The sequence below is a fragment of the Penicillium samsonianum genome (genome assembly GCF_028829775.1).
Source record: "Penicillium samsonianum strain IBT 33392 chromosome Unknown utg000003l_segment0_segment0, whole genome shotgun sequence".
Taxonomy (NCBI): domain Eukaryota; kingdom Fungi; phylum Ascomycota; class Eurotiomycetes; order Eurotiales; family Aspergillaceae; genus Penicillium; species Penicillium samsonianum.
Genome location: NW_026643261.1, coordinates 241747 through 258661, shown reverse-complemented (window position 1 = coordinate 258661; position 16915 = coordinate 241747). Strand labels below are relative to the sequence as shown.

Sequence of the window (16915 nt, the reverse complement as noted above, 5' to 3'; positions counted from 1 at the left end):
TGTAACTCTGGGTCGCCGAAACTCAATTGAAACTCAGATTTAGGGGACTTACGCGGCTTAATCCCGAGGTCTTTTCAATGAAACAGTTTGAGATTTCACGCTTAAAAGGTCTTTTAATAATACCTAGGTATCCATTTCAATTCCCATGCCAGATCAGTAAGACATACGGAGTAAATGAAGCCGTACAAGATATGACCGACGGCAATTGATAATCACTCCATTCCCCCCTTATCACGTCATCATCTCTCTCCATGCAGATCCCGCGAAAATCCAGAGCATTGTTCTGGTACCGACCCCAAGCCATCCAGAGATAGCTTTCAGCTTGTCCATGGTACCAGCGCGAAATCTCAGTACAACATAGAGCATCCGTGGATGCACAAGTGGACTCTTGGCGGCTTTGACCAGCTTTTCCAAGGTTGATGTGCACTGATCGACTGGTGGAGCGGGAACCTTGAGGATGAACCACTGTTCGTTTAATACTAAGGTTTCCCTTTTTTTGCCCATTTTACCTTTTTAGGATCAACATCGCCGACGTCGGACACTGGCCTTTCGGGGTAATCACCGCCATATGATACATATATTGTAGTTGTTGGTGCCCAATGTTGTAGGATGTATAGTCTGTGGATGATTTCCGTATGATGTTCTCATGGAGTAGGGAGAGGAACTTATTATGTACGATAATAATTACAGGCATGAACCATCCTAGCTTTGCATTCACAATAGCCCGAGAATATACAGACCAGCAACGCCACATAATTTCCAGCCCAGCCATTCCAAGCCTAAGCCCAGGCACTGGTTATCAGAACCGGTGATCGGGTGATTAATATCGACGGAAAGGCTCCATTGCGCCCGAGTCATGTTCGCCGGTTCACCCAACCACCTCCCTCCCTGCAGAGGTCAAAGAACTTAGGCTAATCCCGGCTGTTCAAATCCCGGGGTCAATCCCTTCCCAGCTTAGAGCGTCGCCGTCAGATGCCGATAAGATCGGCTGTTCTTAATGCAAGGTGCCGGGAGATCGGCAGGTTGTGATGGAATGTATCCCAAGGGTTCTATCTGTCTTTGAAAAGCGGTTAACCCACTCGCCGCGGGGTTTGGGTATGGGTGGCTGGGAGCAGAGGCTCTTCTTTGGGAGGTTCGATGCTCTGTGGAAATGAAGGTGGAGATTGTAGTTACAGTGGCATACGCAATTCAAGTTGTAGTGGCGTATGCAATTCATCGGTTTGGACTTTTAGTTCATTGTGAGGTATGTTCAAGGAGAAAACTCTATATCTAAGAAACAGGTGTTTTCGACAATCCCAGAGAAACAAAGCAGAGAAACAAAAGAAGCGTCTAGAAGTAAATATGTACAGACAAAATAGAAACAAAATAATACAGGACCGGGTATCAAGCCCTCCGGGAGTTCGTGTATTCATAAGAAAGAGACAAAAGAAAAGATACTTTTCTCAGCGTATAACAGGAGTCGATTAAACCTCCTCGTGCGCGTGGGTAATGCGCGAAGAATTCGCCTCATAATCCGACGGCCGCGAATCACGCTGCACCGTAACGGTAATATCCTGACGAATGCGCAAAGCACGGGCTGAGCCATCGTCACTGCTCACATCGCGCTCCTCGCTGAGACTGATATCAGAAGCAGTCGCCTTTTGCGGGGTAATCGTGGTGGTGCCCTCGAATTCTTGCATGCCGAAGTCTCCCGATCGCGCATGGCTGGGCGGGCCATAGGGAGGTATATTGGAGCCACCCTTGCTGGTCCAGGGCCCGGACTTGTAGCGGTCGGTGCCGCGCTTGGAGCCTCCGGTCCAGCTCTTGAGGGCGGGGAAGACGTCGCGAAGGAGTGACCAGACCAGAGGCAGGTTGGTGACCAGGATGGCGACGGTTGCTTCGCGGAAGTACCAGTTCATGTAGACGTAGGAGATCAGAGACGGGACGAGGCAGTACACTTTGTTTAGGACGGCGGCGACGATGACGAAGATTCCCATGCCGAAGAGGAGCGTCAGGATCATCTTTTGCTTGAGCGGGACGCGGACTTGGATTAGCATCGGGATGGCGATGAGGAGCATGAAGATGTCGGCAGAAATTGAGATGCAACCTTGCACGACTTCGTAGTATTGGTAGGACGAGCATTGGTAGTCTGGCGTTGGGACGACGGCCCAGTAGTCTGTTAATGGGCGGCACATCAGGAAGAGCGACAATTCGGTTGCGACAAATCCTAGGGCAACGTAGATTGCGACATAGTTGATCCATCGTTTCTGCTTCAATCCTTCACTGTTGGTTGGTGTTAGCGAAAAGAACAAGCTCCAAATATCGAGTTTCAACATACGTGATACGCGCATAGATCACCAGCATGCATGCTTTCAAACTCCAGACGCAAAGAATAAAGGAATGTTCCGACACGAAGACCCATTTGCTACCGCGCACTCGTTCGCCGATAATTTTATCCGTCAACGATTGTTTGTCTTCTTCGGTCATAAGATTCGAGCCGCCACCGGAAGCGACTTCATTTAGAGCGACACATAGGATCGTATACCAAACTACCGCGAAGAGCATAAGATAGTCATCGACCTGGAGATTGCGAATGCCTAAACGTCGAATACGAGCAACCCTGTCAAGAATCTTTAGTCAGTAGGTGTTTGTATATTGGGATATTCAATCAAGACTTACCATCGCAAGACGGCACCCAGTACGCCGACGGCATACAGAGCCCATGTTTCACGGGCGAATTCCACCGCGAAGTGACCTCCTAAGCCAGACATCCCTGGCCTATTTGAGTAGAGGTTAACAGGATCCAAGGGAAAAACGAGAGTTGAGAGGCGCACTCACATTTTGTGAAATTAGCCGGGATATGAAATACTATGTATACTAGTAGGGTTCCAAGTACCGATCCTGCATATGCCGATGATCGTACCGCCAGGGGTGTGGTTCGAAGTGTGTGAGAACCTTCGAAGTGTGATAGGTTCGAAGATTGGTAAATGCAGAGGATAAAACGCCAATCACTCAAGATAGAGCCCAGAGAATCACCATTGGACGGTGGGGACTTTTCATGGCGAGTGTTCCTTGGATGGGATTAGTTTGGTAAATTGATTTCATGACTGCATTCTGATTTGTGACTGCCAATTTTGTCATTGGTCCACTTTACCGTGCTTTGCTTACTCTGGAGTTTCCTCTAATCCTTGTAAATCCTAGCTGGTTTACAGTTTATTAGCCCTTTAAAACCCAATCTTAGTAGGCAGGATTTTACTACTTAGATCCATAACGAACCTAGTTGTTACCCACCTGCTTGACTAGGCAAGAGGACATACAACATAGGAGCACATCTGTAAATTGGTATGCCCAATAACCATGGTAAACCATCACTTAAGCGAAGATAGACATTGCTCTTTCTATCTGGGGGAAAGGTCCACAGTGGAGGAGCCGAGAGGGTGATCAGCCAATATTCCAAGGTTTTGTCAAGGAGTGTTTTGTTTACAACAAGGTAACTCAATATTCAAGCCCCGGAGAGATCCAAGAATATAGTCCTTTGGGATATACTTTGTAGAAGCTGAGATTGTGGTCGGTAGACTTTACCTCGAAACTGCCCAGGGTGGATGAAGACCGGCTAGATCGGGCATTGAGACATTTTGAGTTTGCCACTAACCACCTGGGCACAAGTAGGGGGGGGGGGAACCAACCACATCCATGGATGAGACGCTAATTGGCCCGAGCCTTTTCTTTTTGAGGGAATTTTGTGAATTTTGGAAAGTGGAAACGGGGCGGATCCTTACTCGGAACGGAGGTCTCCTTAATCTTTTATGGAGTGTGGGACCTCCCCAGAGGCAAGTTCGAGATATGTACATCATACTACGGAGTACAACTTGCACTGAAAATGTAACTGGGTTCGAAATATTGGAATAAAGTTGATATTGTAAGCTTCGAAGGATCGGAATGGTCGGAACTTTTGTCTCATATTTTTACTGTGCGCTAAACTCTAGCACGCATGAAGGAACAAGAGACTTTATTCACCTCTTCACTGCCGAAATATGCATTACACTCCAAATTAATTCATTCTAAGGTTACTTTAGTCCTTAATGAGCCACACGGCTGATAGTACTTAATTGGTCTAGAGGCGAAATATCGATTAGACCACGTAGTCTCCTAGGTCACTATGCCCACTAGATTGAGGCTAAGATCGGACATCGCCTTGTCTGCGCATCCACACTCAGCTGCACTACGGAGTATACCTCCGGAGAACGTTCTGGTTCAAGACTAAGAGATCCGGACTCTCGATTGCCCCCGATAGTTTCCAATTGATGGACTCTCGATGGATTGAGTACTTTATGTTGTGGCCCTGGTCTTAAGTGGGTATAGAGGCTGATCTAAGACCACCCTCTAGCCCTATATTGCTATATACCCTTGTATGAGACACACCCCTGTCGCTTTAGCCTGACAAACATAGATTGTTTGTGTCCACATCCAATGCTACTTGAAATTACTTGACTCTATGATTAGGAAGGTGGCATGTTATGTCTCTGGGCTAGTAAAGGATTTATTCGGATTCGCATTTAGTCCACTTTTGCACTTTAGCTTACCAGGTACTATAGTGGTCATTTTTTAGGCTTGTCTCACTTGCAAATAATAGTTTTCAATTCAAATATGGGGGGATTCTAGAAGAAAGTCTGTAATAGTGGTTACTTTGTATTTGTATGTGGGTACGAAGTACGGAGGACATGCATGAAATATCGGAGGTTTGAGCCATTCGTGGATGTTTTATGTTTATGTAACATGCATACTTCCAAGGAACATGTCCAGATGGACATCTATTTAGAGTATCGATGAACATCATTTTAAGCAGAGTCTGGGGTCAATTGACCCGCCAAAGAGCCCCAATCTCCCCAATCTCCCAAAAAAGCAAGAAGTAGAGATGAAGCAGAAGTAAAACGAAACTATGGACCCTAAGGGGGATGGAAAATTCCTTTCTGCTGAAGCTCCCCTTCTAGGTTAAGCGTAATGCAGCCATGCAGCCGCGTTTACTGTGAGAGTTTCCGTTGGAGTACAATGTAACATCCTTGCCTCCGATTTCGCCCAATAGAAATTCTGGGGCGACTCCACTCGAACCAGTTGGCCACCAAATGATGTGCCTCCGTGGTCGCTGATTGGACAAAGATTGAGAAAGTAGGGGTGGGGTCGGGAGGAATTCATGGATTGTCGAACCAGCCGATCAGGTCGGCTTTGCCGTGACTTGATAATATACCTTGTACGCCTAGTTTTGCTCCTTTTTTCTCTTAACATCTGTGTTCACATCGATTATTCCCATATCATTCTTTAGTACGCCTGGGAGGTGCATTCCGGAAGCCCCTCGTTATCATCGTCAAGGAGTATTGCGGTGTGGTTTTAGGGAAATTCCCAAAATACGTCCAATATGTCTGGGAGTGGAGTCAGTTATTCGCCGGAGAAGGAGGTCAGCTACGTCCCTGAGAAGGAGATCGCACCTACGCCCGATTATACCAATGATGGACCAGTGGATGGAGAGTTGGTCAACGCCTCAGGCCATCGCCAGGAACTCGAGCGGAACTTTGGTCTTATCAGTATTTGTGCTGTGGCAGTGACCACCGGAAACACATGGATTGCCCAAGGTGGTAGTGTTGTTGTGGCTCTGAGCAACGGTGGACTTGCAGGAACTATCTACGAATTGTATACCGGCCCTCCCTTACCAGTCTAACAAACTAAAGCTAACCCCTTAATTAGCATGGCTGTGTCTGTCTGCTACTGGTTGGTCGCCGCATCGATTGCCGAATTGGCATCGGGTATGCCCTCAGCCAGTGGTGTTTACCATTGGGCAACTATCACTGCGGGAAGCAAGTACGGTCGCGTGTGCGGATTCTACGCTGGATGGTGGAACTGCCTGGCTTGGATTCTCGGCGCTGCATCGATGTCTTTGATTCTGGCTCAACAGACTGTGGCTATGTATGTGCAGATGCATCCTGACTTCGTGCCCTCACAATGGAACGTGTTCGTCAGCTTCCTCCTCTGCACCTGGACTTGCTGCTGCATTGTGCTGTTCATGAACCGCTTCCTTCCTTACATTGGAAACCTCGGCATGTTCTTCATTCTCGCCGGTGTGTTCGTTACTATCGTCGTGTGCGCTGTGATGCCTCATGTGACCGGCTCTGGATATGCCCCCGACAAGCTCGTGTGGGCGACTTGGGAGAACGGAACCGGTTATTCCCAGCAAGGATTCGTCTTTGTGGCTGGTATGCTCAACGGTGCTTACAGTGTTGGCACCCCTGACTGCTCATCTCACTTGGCTGAGGAGATCCCAAAGTCAGTGTTCTTCTTTTCCCATTCCCTCTATTATCAATGCTGACCTGAACTTATAGGCCGAGCCGAAATATCCCCAAGGCTATCCTGGCCCAGATGGGTGTCGGTTTCGTCACTGGTATCTGCTACATGATCGCAATCTTCTATTCCATTAACGACCTCTCCAAGGTGACCGACCCGACCACCTTCTTCCCTCTTGCTGAGATCTACCGCCAAGCCACCGGCTCCCATGGCGGCGCTCTCGGTCTCCTGGTCGTCGCTTTCCTGCCTACCTTTGTTACTGCCTGCGGCTGCTACATCACCGCCGGCCGTACACTCTGGACCATTTCTCGTGACGGCGCCACTCCATTCGCGGGATGGCTTGGACGCATCAGCCCCAAGTTTAAGAACCCCTTCAACGCCACCCTGGTCTGCGGTGGCTTCATCACCATCCTGGCATGCATCTACCTTGGCTCGACCACCGCTTTCAGCGCCTTTGTGGGATGCTTCGTGCAGTTGTCCAGTCTTTCGTACTTCATGGCCATCTTCCCTCACATCTTGACCCGCCGTTCGTCTTTCGTTCCTGGATACTTCTTCATGAACAACAGAATTGGCTATGTCGTCAACTCCTTGTCCTGTGCCTACATCATCGTCTTCGCCATTATCTTCTGCTTCCCTTACGTTGTGCCTACTAGTGCCGCGACGATGAACTATGCCAGTCTGATGACTGGAGGTCTGTCCATCTTCGTTACTATCTGGTGGTTCATCCACAAGGGCTCCTACGTGGGCCCGAAGCATGTCCCATTGACCGACAAGGCCCTGGCCGACGATGCTCGGTAAATCTACTTGGGGATGTTGGAAGGACTATTCTGCGTATACCATTTTGCTTGGCACAGCTTTTTCTTCGCTGCACAGCTATAAAACGCTCTTTTTTCATGATGCGACTTAAACGTTATATACACCTTTTGTACATTTCTATTCGTGTTGGGCTTTTTCCGACTCTATACATAGCTACTGTAAAAGCATAATTCATATTCATTTGTCCAAACACTTTTTCTGAATACGCACACTTTCCATACCACTATTAATAGCTAAATATTTAATCCACATCAAGTATTTTCTGATTCTAGACCCAGTCCTTTAATGCACCAGAGTGATCTACCAACTCACGTGACTACGCGTCCCGCGCCCGTGTCGCGTCCTCATCCAAACGCTATCTTGATCAAGGAAGAAAAGACCAGCATAGTCATGGTCTTCAAACCCTTCAAATCCCCTTTAATTAGGAATCCCGCTACATCATCGACCGAAACTCCCGACGAGGCCAGTCGTCCTACCAAAAAGCCCCGCCTCGAAGACGAACCAGTACCCAAGGAGGTGCAATCAACACCGATAGCTAGTCGAAAGCTACTCCTACAGGTCAATAATCGAGGGCCAGACAGTGCGACGCAATCAGCAGCCGGTGAATCGACCAAAGATGATACATCCGACGAAAGATATTTCAATGTTCTTTGGTAGGTCCTCGGAACGTTGATCCCTCACAGGATGAGTACCAATTACATCGAATCAGCTAACCCAGACAGGCGCAAACCAAGCGCCAAAAAGCACAAAACATGGGACGGAGACGGAATCCTTTCCTCCCGCGGAGAATTCGTGTTTCTGCGAGACATTGCCGGAAAAGAGATGGGACGGAAGATGCACGAAGCCCGCCTCGAGCCGGGAACAACACTGTCTATCGCCGGGAAAGAGGTTGAAATAGACTCCGAGATCTCGCGCAAGGAATACCTCTCCGGCAGAATCTTCCTGGAAGCCACGAAGCCAGCACCTACCTCCACGCGGGACCCGGTGCCCACACCGAAGAAAGAAGCTCTCCCCGCTCGAAAGAAGGGTGAAGTACGCAAGCCTACCGCTGCTGAGCGGACACAGTCCCTCAAGCGCTCGCTGGCTCTAGTTACTAACCCAAATGCGAACCCTGGAACCGCACCGGCCACGTTTGCGGCTTATAAGGCGCCGCTGCTTGTGAACACGGTTACTCCCAAGGTTATGGGGAAGGTCGTTCCGCGTCATGATCCCAAGGCCGTTGGTGCATTGGTTATGCCGCGGCCGAAGTCTGTGCCGAAGGGGAGACAGGTTGTGGATGTTGTTGTTGATCCTCTCTTGACCAAGAACTTGCGGCCGCATCAGCGTGAGGGTGTGAAGTTTTTGTATGAGTGTGTGATGGGCATGCGGTCATTCAATGGTGAAGGTGCCATTCTCGCAGATGACATGGGCTTGGGAAAGACTTTGCAGACTATTGCGCTGCTTTGGACTCTGCTCAAGCAGAACCCTGTCTTTGAAGCCCCGCCTGTTATTAAGAAGGCCTTGATTGTGTGTCCTGTCACTCTTATCAATAACTGGCGGAAGGAGTTCCGCAAGTGGCTCGGCAACGAGCGCATTGGAGTTTTTGTCTTTGATGATAAGAGTAAACGTCTTACGGATTTCACCAAGGGCCGGGCTTATAGTATCATGATTGTTGGATATGAAAAGCTCAGAACGGTCCAGGAAGCTTTGGCGAATAGTTCTGGAGTCGATATCATTATCGCGGACGAAGGTCACAGGCTCAAGACATTGCAGAACAAGAGTGGTCTAGCGATCCAGTCGCTCAGCGCTGTGAAGAGAGTCATCCTCTCCGGCACACCAATCCAAAATGATCTGAGAGAGTTCTTTGCAGCCGTGGACCTTGTTAACCCAGGGATACTGGGAAATTTCAAGTCCTTCATTCGAGAGTTCGAAACCCCAATCGTTCGCAGCAGACAGCCAGAAGCAACGAGGAAGGAGATCGAGAAAGGAGAGTCCAGAGGCGAGGAGCTGCGAGAACTCACCTCCAAATTCATGCTCCGCCGAACAGCAGACATCCTGGCCAAATACCTCCCCCCAAAGACCGAATACGTCCTCTTCTGCAAACCAACCCGCCCTCAAGCAAACATCTACAAAGCCGTCCTCGCCTCCCCAATCTTCCAAACCGCAATGGGTAACGCCGAAAGCGCCCTGCAGCTAATAACAATCCTCAAAAAACTCAGCAACAGCCCATCTCTCCTGACAGCCAAAAACAACAACAACACCCCCAACGAAACAATGACCGCCCTCATCGACTCCATCCCCCAACCCCTCCACCGCCATCTATCCCCCTCCTCCAGCGCGAAAATCCGCGTCCTCGACCAACTCCTCGACACAATGCGCAACAAAACAGACGAGAAAATAGTCCTCGTCTCAAACTACACCTCAACCCTCTCCCTCCTCGCAACCCTCCTCACCTCCCTAGGCCTCCCCTACCTCCGCCTCGACGGCAGCACACCAGCCCAGAAACGGCAAGGCCTGGTAGACGACTTCAACCGTCTCCCCGCAAGCTCCTGCTTCGCCTTCCTGCTATCCGCAAAGGCAGGCGGCACAGGTCTCAACCTGATCGGCGCGAGTCGTCTCATCCTCTTCGATGTAGACTGGAACCCGGCAACGGATATTCAGGCCATGGCTCGTATTCACCGCGACGGCCAGAAACGTCCTTGTCGTATCTACCGTGTTCTGCTCAAGGGTAGTCTTGAGGAGAAGATCTGGCAGAGACAGGTTACCAAGCTTGGTCTTGCGGATAGTGTTATGCAGGAGAAGAGTACCAGTAATGGTGGTGCGCAGTTCTCAGCTGCTGAGCTGAGGGATTTGTTCAGGCTTGATGAGGACAGGGCTTGTCAGACGCATGAGTTGTTGGGTTGTCGGTGTGGTGGACGGGGTGTTCAGGCTGATTCTGAGGCTTCGTCTGGGGCTGTGACGCCTGCTACTGTTGATGGTGGGGGGTGGGTCCGAGGTTGAGGATTTGTCGGATCCTCCTTCTGATCTTGATGATGGGGATGAAGATTATGATTCGGATGAGTCGCTGCCGAAACCTCATAGTCTTGTCAAAGCTTCAGAGGTCGATATGGAGAAACAAGAACAGTCTATCCGTGACGGCACTTATCGGGCTAAGATGGCTGGGAAGGGGAAGAAGGGCACGAAAGAGAAGGATGGCGATACGAAGAGTCAGAAAGATAAGATGCACCAGTCTTTGGCTCAGTACTCGCACATTGATCCAACCCTGCTTGCAGCTGAGTCCGATTCTAATGCCGAGGCTGGGGCTGAAGATGAGGAGCTTGAAGCTGCCATTGATGACGATGTGCTGGTTTCAATGCTGAAGGATGAGTGTAACTTGATTGGATATGTTTTCAAGAAGAGTAATGGGGCGGAAATGAGGAGTTAGACTGCTCTGTGTCTTGCAGGGCTGGAATAGCCTTTAAGATGATGTATTATGATGCATGTTCATTTATTTTGGACTATACTATATATACCAGACTAGAATGACATACATAGAAGCACCTCAAACACGACATGCAGAGATAAATGTGTAACGTAATAGCATACCTAGACTAGGTACGATTGAAGGGCTCAATATCAAGGTCATGGATCCTGAAAATCATAACCTGCTTCTATACAATAGAGGATGAAGAAGAGAGAGAGCAAGAGAGAGAAGTTAGGCACGATTGCATTATTCCACGGCCAGGATATCATTCAGCTGAGTCTAAATGTACAAAAGAAAAGAGCTAATAATGATTGAAGATATGCAAAAAAAAAAAAAAAAAAGAAGAAGAAAAGGAAAAGTAAAAAGAGAGAAAATGCCAACACATACACCCCCCATACCCCATAACCATACCCCTACCCCGTTCACACATACACCCAAACACAAACCCAACATCAACTCATCACATCACATAACATCACTCATCAATACCTGAGCTTGCCAACAAGCCCAAAGGTATAAGCCGCCTCAGCCTCACTCTTCATTTGAATCATAAATATCTTGCCAGAGCCAGTAGCAACGCCACCCTTCTGCGCGACGGAAGCGTCATCATTCTCCTCGCGGATGGAGACTGCAATTCCCGTGCGGGCAATGCGCTCAAAGGCGTTCTCGCCCAGACAGACATCAAGCAGAGTCTCGCCGCGTGTCTTGCCGCGGATGACGATGCGCTTCTCAGTCGAGATAGCGCCGCGCGGGGAGGCGGACCCTGATGTGGGAGGTGAAGTGCCGCTTGCGTTGTCGGCGTTGTCGCCTTGCGGGGAGCTGTTGTCGCTGCGGCCGCTGACGCCAGTACCGGGGCGGGAGGGGTTCTTGGGTGGTGCTGGCATGATGGTCATGCGGGCGGCGCCCATGTCGCGCCACTTGGAGGCGGATTCACGCGCGTAAAGGCGGACCTTGGCGTTTGAGAGGCCAATGCCGTCGGCGCCTTTGACTGCTGCGGCGATGCGGCCTATGCCCGAATTGGGGGATGGGTCGTTGCCGGAATCACCGGAGCCGGAGTAGATGCTGCCTTCGCGGCCGGTGCGAGATTCGATGGTTGAGCGGGAAATGTTGAACATTTTGCTGCTGTTGCCGAAGCGTTTGAGGGCCGAGAACGCGCTGCTCATTGTTCCCACGCTGCTTTCGGATCCTTCCGCTAAAGAACGTGGGGAGCTGGATGCGCGATAGCTCTTTCTGCGGCGGGGCCAGCCAAACAGGCCTCCGCCGGATTTCGGTGCAGGTTCAAAGGTAGAGACATGGCCGTTGAATGGGCCGCGGGCGTTTTGGAGGGCGATATATGTTGGGTTGTTGATTCTTGATTGGTTGATTAAGCCATATAAGGCGTCGCATTCATCGGGGTTGCCAGACCGGAACATGATGTTGTTGCTGGATGTGATCTTGGATCGCTCGGTGGGAGGAGAGCGAATACTGATATCGATGGCGGTGCCACGGCGAATAGGAACGAGTGGTGTCAATTCAAGAGAGATAAGCGGTCTTGATGATGTGGAATCGGAGTTTGCATCAGGCTCAGAGCCCGCCGCGAAGGCCTCGATCAGACCAGGACTAACGACGATGCTACATTCGTCAGGAAGCAAAGGCTCCCAGTTGCCTTTGTCGGACCAGGCAAAGACAGATGCAGTGGCCTTGTTGGTCTTGGTAGGCTGCAGCGGCACAGCACGGTAGCCACTCTGCGACACAGAATTAGAAGGCGAGAGAGAACTGGCGTCGGTAATCGCGTCGGGTGCTCTTGGCTTGGGAGTAAGATATTCTTCGTCTTCAGATACCGAGGAGTAATCATCTTCTGAGTCAGTAAAGCCACCGGATCTTGAGTATTCGGATGATGAGTAGGAATAGTGGCGCACTGTTGACGCGTCCGAGTCGGTCTCTGAGTAGTCTGAAGCTGTAGAGGGTTCATATTCGTGCTTTAGGGGAGAAGAGCCACGCCGCTTGAGTCCACCACCACTGGAAGTGAGAACTGGAGGAGTAGAGCGCTTGCCATTGGCAGGGCTAGGCGAGCGATGAGGCGGGGGGGGGGGGGACTGTCATCATCCTTTGGCCGTCTTCGAGACTTCCTTCTCCTAGTTCTTGTTGGTGTCTCCGGAATTTCTTGCTTGGGCAAGCATTCAAGTGGAGGATAGTCTTCCTCATCTTCGGGGCCGATGCTTGTCGGAGTGGAAAGGTGAGTTTGGCTGCTAGGGGTTCGGATTTTGGGAATCAATGGGAGAGTTGCTGAGGGAACAGATGAAACCCTAGGAGATTCAGGCTCGGGTTCCCTGACAGGCGTCTTCTGAGGCTGAGGAATCCTCGAACGCGACTTTTCTCTCGGTGATCCTCTAGCTGGAGATTCCTCCGATTCGCCATAGAATCTACCTCCCGTTGGCGTACTTGGAGTTTGAGGAGAGGCAACTGCAGGTCCGCTGTGTTCGGGTGCTTTATCGGATACAACAGTTTGCTGAGAGGCAGTCTCGGAAGCTTGGCTGTCACCATAGCGAGAAAGCCTCTTCGCCTTGGATCGTTTGAGCCCGGTGGGAGTCTTGTCCGGGCTAGTTGGCGAGCTCCTGGGAGCCGTGGAAGGAAGAAGAGGTAGGTCAGGGCGGGCGGGTTTTGCAGACAACTCGGATCCTCCAGTGGTGTAATCAGTCTCCCGAGTGACGATTGAGGACAAAGAGCTCCTGGCATCGGTAGCAGAGGTGACCGTACTTGGCTCAGACGAGTGCTCTTTAGGGGTCCACGAGCGTCGTTTACCGGTCGCCTTCTCACCGATGGGGATATCAATGTCATTCGGGTGTGGTCTGGGCGGAGAAGTAATGGCAGAGGGCTTGCGAGCCTTGTTCTGCTTGGCTCGGCTGATGAAGCTTTGGCTTCGACAAATTGATGGCGGAATAGGGTCAGATCCGAGCAATGAAACCCACTCAGACCCAACTTCTTCTTCGTCAATGCGGAGCGAGATCAATTCTTGCCAGTACTTAGTTTCATCTCCGGGAGCACTGCGCAGCATGAGCACGATCTCATGTTTCGATTCTCCTCTGCGGGCTGAAACACATCTTAGGTCCATGGGAGGGAACAGAAGCCAGCGATCTGAATGATCGATTTCACAAATCAAAAGATCACCTCCAGGCCCTTTGCTCGAGGCGTTGTCTCGATATAAAAGCTCGGCTCGACAATCCACAAGTTGTCCACTTGAGTGATACAACGACAGATTGAAGAAGTCGCGAGCACGGACATGGCGAGTCTGATCAATGCCGATCCCGTGGAGGACGCCCAAGGTCATCGGGTCTCTTGTGCGTGTTGGGTCGATACAGGCAGCAGAGTCATCTTCCAACCTCGCTCTTTCATCGCGGACGCGTTTTCGGGCATCGATAACAAGACTTTGATAGGCGGTAGCCGTTTCTTCAGCCTTTGGGGACGGTTCCAGTAGATTGATACCCTTGAAACTCTTCGCTAGGTACTTAAGACGTACTAACGGTCGCTTCAGCAAATAGGCCACATCGACCTTTTCCCCGTTGCCGTCTACAAAGTCGCCATTTTCGTCTCGCTCCAAGCCCTCATCCAGGCTCTTCGTGTCAGCATCGTTCGTGACGTCATCTTCTTCTAGAGGAGCCAGGTTGACAATGACATCTTTGAATCCAAGACGCCACGCCCTCAAGTACTCGCGGTAGACTCTCTGGGCCCCTTGCGCCCATGTAAGCAAGGCATCCGCGTTGTCCTGCGGGATTCGCTTGTGCAGGTTCTTGAGACGCTCGATCGCCACTCCCATGTTGACGATTGGCTTTGAGAAGTTCACGTCGTCTTGGGGGTCCAAAGACGGCCGAAACAGGCCTGCGGCAATAGCCGAATCAGAGCGGGACAGCACGCAAGTCAAAAGGACCGGAATCACGCCCCCGACCAGTGTTTTCAGCTCGCGCATATACTTCGTCTCGTCACCCGAAAGCTCATAGAGCAAATCGTCAACTGTCGCGTGGGCCAGACGACTTTTGTTGGTGCGAATACTCCGATTCGACCGGGTACTTCTGCTCCGCGAAGCCGAAACAGATAGCACAGACATGAGGTCATTGTGAGTGGTAAGCCGTCTTTTCAGTTGTGAGGAGACAACAGGTAGCGAGTCTGGATCGAACTGGTCATCCCTTTCTGCTTCTTCTGCTTCCTCAGCAAGTTTTGATTTGCGTTTTTCGGTAGAGGTAGACTTCGGTACGTGGTCAGTTCCATCTGTAAGAGTGGTGCTCAAGCTTTCCGTGGAAACAATCGTTGATAAACGATGGTAACCGGTGCTCGGGAATGGCTTCTTACGGCCAAGCGGTACAGGTGCATTAAGTCCCGATACTTCAGAGCCACCGTCGGAGAATGGCTGTAAATCGGACTCTGAGGGCGCGAGACTATCCTCATAAGGCTTGTCTTCGACAGGATTATCCTCTTTGCTCTTGACGGATGACTTGGAGGTCCTATCTATACTAGCTCGCTTTGATTCCGAGGCTGTGTCGCGATCTTGTGCCTTTGGTGTTTTCTCGATTGAAGAAAAGCTCTCCTTTCCTTTGGAGTGCCTACTCACAGCGCTCTTTGGGCGAGAATCGGAACTCTTCGGGCGCTCGCTGATCGTTGATGGTTCAGACTCAGTACCAGGTTGTATGTCTCCGTCTGCAAGTTTTTGAGATCGCCTTGCTCGGCCTGACTTCAGATCCAGAGGAGCTGGAATATCATTCTTAGATCCGGCTTCATCCATAAAAGGATCCGGTGTGTCAGAGAGCCATGCCTCGATTTTGGCTCCACGGCCCGTAGTCGGCGTAGGTGTAGGTCTCGGCGGTTCGGGTTCAGGGATCCCAAACATTTTTCTGGACTCGTCGATCATATGTGCGAATATACCACCTTTGGGAGGCTTTGCAGGGCCGCGCTTGCGTCTTCTCGACAGCTCAGAAAAGTCCGCCTCGCTTGCGGCCCATGCATCCTCTGGAGGAGGGGAGCGCGTCTTGAGTCTGTCCGAGAGCTCCGAAGGTTCCACGGATCTGGGATGGTCCGTCTCATAGTCGCTCTCCGTGATGGTATCGATATTCTGTCGTGCACCCGCGGACTTTGTGTCTCGAGTAGGAGATTTAGACCCTGTTCCGGTGCCTCGTTTTGCCTGAACTCGAGCAGGATCGCGACCTTTCTCATCTTCATCTTCACTATCGTCGTGTTTCCCCCGTGAAGACCTAGGCTGCCCTTCATTTGTGGTGTATTCGGCTATGCGCTTAGGTGCGGGCAGATTGCGCGACGAGGACTGGGTTAAGGCTCGATTTCGCGTTCGTTTCCAATGCTCATCGCTCACCACACGTTTGCGCGGTGTGCTGTGACTGCGCTTCCTTGTGGCCGGGGGTTTGTCCTTGTTCGGCTTCTCGACCTTCTCCAGCTTCTCCAGCTTCTCTACCTTGACCTTAGCAGGCTTTGGTTTTGACTTCGCATTATTTTCCTCGTCATCGGCATAGGGGTCGTCCACTGTTACGACCCCGCCGCCTTGTTGCTGCCATTTTCGCACTCTCGAGCGCACCGTATTTGTGTCGTGCACCCCTAGCGGTTCTCCGATGTCGACCGGTTTCGTGGATTTCGCAGTTCCTCCACGATTGGAGGGACGTTGTGTCGTCGCAGGAGATGGCATCGGTACCTGTAGAGCAAAACAGAAGGCAACATTTAGTAGGGAGCTCGAGGGTTTGTTGTCAAAGCAGATACCCGACAAAACACGGGGTTTGTTGACTTGGACAGTCACAGAGAGTTTGTACTTACCAAAGCCCCTAAAGATTAACAAATTTGGAGCATTTGCTTTTTGGACGATCGCAGGAAAATCCTTCAGGGATCATAAACAATGCGTCAGACCCTCTGGAGGTTGGGGCTGACAAGTTCGATAAGCCTCCCCCTCCCGCACTAAATTGGTTGCCGGGAAACCAGATCGGCCTGAACAGCTTCTTATTAAATGGTTTCCCCCGCCTGATTTGATCTGGTGAGCCTTTATTAAAGATGACCTCGAGCTTAAAATTAGAAAGAAATCATCTTTGGAGAGACAGAGTAGTTAATATTGGCTAATATCGCCGGGTTGCGCGTCAGGTGGCCCCCCTGTGCATGAGCGTCATAGGGTGCTTAGTGTGGGTGGAGATATTAAACCTATTAAACCCTACTAAATCTTGGAATATGAATGAACTAACGAGAGGTAGCCCTCATTTAATCATCATGTAGGGCAATCATATGATCCGGGATACTATACATTGACCAATTCCCCCCGTTCTGACCCTCGCATCTCCTCAACCTCAACACCGAATTCCCTTAATATTTCCTGCCAACTCAGTT

General features: G+C 50.6%; 4 protein-coding genes across 4 annotated transcripts; 1 reads left to right on the top strand and 3 right to left on the bottom strand.

Annotated features, from left to right (window-relative positions):
* Nucleotides 1-231: 231 nt before the first annotated feature.
* On the bottom strand, nt 232-504 carry N7471_003642 (uncharacterized protein; the record flags this gene model as incomplete). Its single annotated transcript, XM_057276362.1, has 1 exon — nt 232-504. One exon carries the CDS (start codon nt 502-504, stop codon nt 232-234), a length of 273 nt encoding a protein of 90 aa, XP_057135972.1.
* Nucleotides 505-1463: 959 nt separating this feature from the next.
* On the bottom strand, nt 1464-2750 carry N7471_003641 (uncharacterized protein; the record flags this gene model as incomplete). The annotated part of the gene is made up of 3 exons (XM_057276361.1): nt 1464-2262; nt 2318-2599; nt 2659-2750. The coding sequence occupies 3 exons, from the start codon at nt 2748-2750 to the stop codon at nt 1464-1466; spliced, it is 1173 nt and encodes a 390-aa protein (XP_057135971.1).
* Nucleotides 2751-5273: 2523 nt separating this feature from the next.
* N7471_003640 (SNF2-related protein) lies at nt 5274-10531 on the top strand (the record flags this gene model as incomplete). Its single annotated transcript, XM_057276360.1, has 6 exons — nt 5274-5664; nt 5719-6294; nt 6351-7106; nt 7407-7781; nt 7851-10091; nt 10189-10531. The coding sequence occupies exons 1-6, from the start codon at nt 5393-5395 to the stop codon at nt 10529-10531; spliced, it is 4563 nt and encodes a 1520-aa protein (XP_057135970.1). The 5' UTR covers nt 5274-5392.
* A 521-nt stretch (nt 10532-11052) lies between these two features.
* Nucleotides 11053-16732, bottom strand: N7471_003639 (uncharacterized protein; the record flags this gene model as incomplete). The annotated part of the gene is given in 3 exon segments (XM_057276359.1): nt 11053-12568; nt 12583-16238; nt 16358-16732. 2 exon segments carry the CDS (start codon nt 16230-16232, stop codon nt 11053-11055), a joined length of 5166 nt encoding a protein of 1721 aa, XP_057135969.1. The 5' UTR covers nt 16233-16238; nt 16358-16732.
* Between the last annotated feature and the right edge of the window lie 183 nt (nt 16733-16915).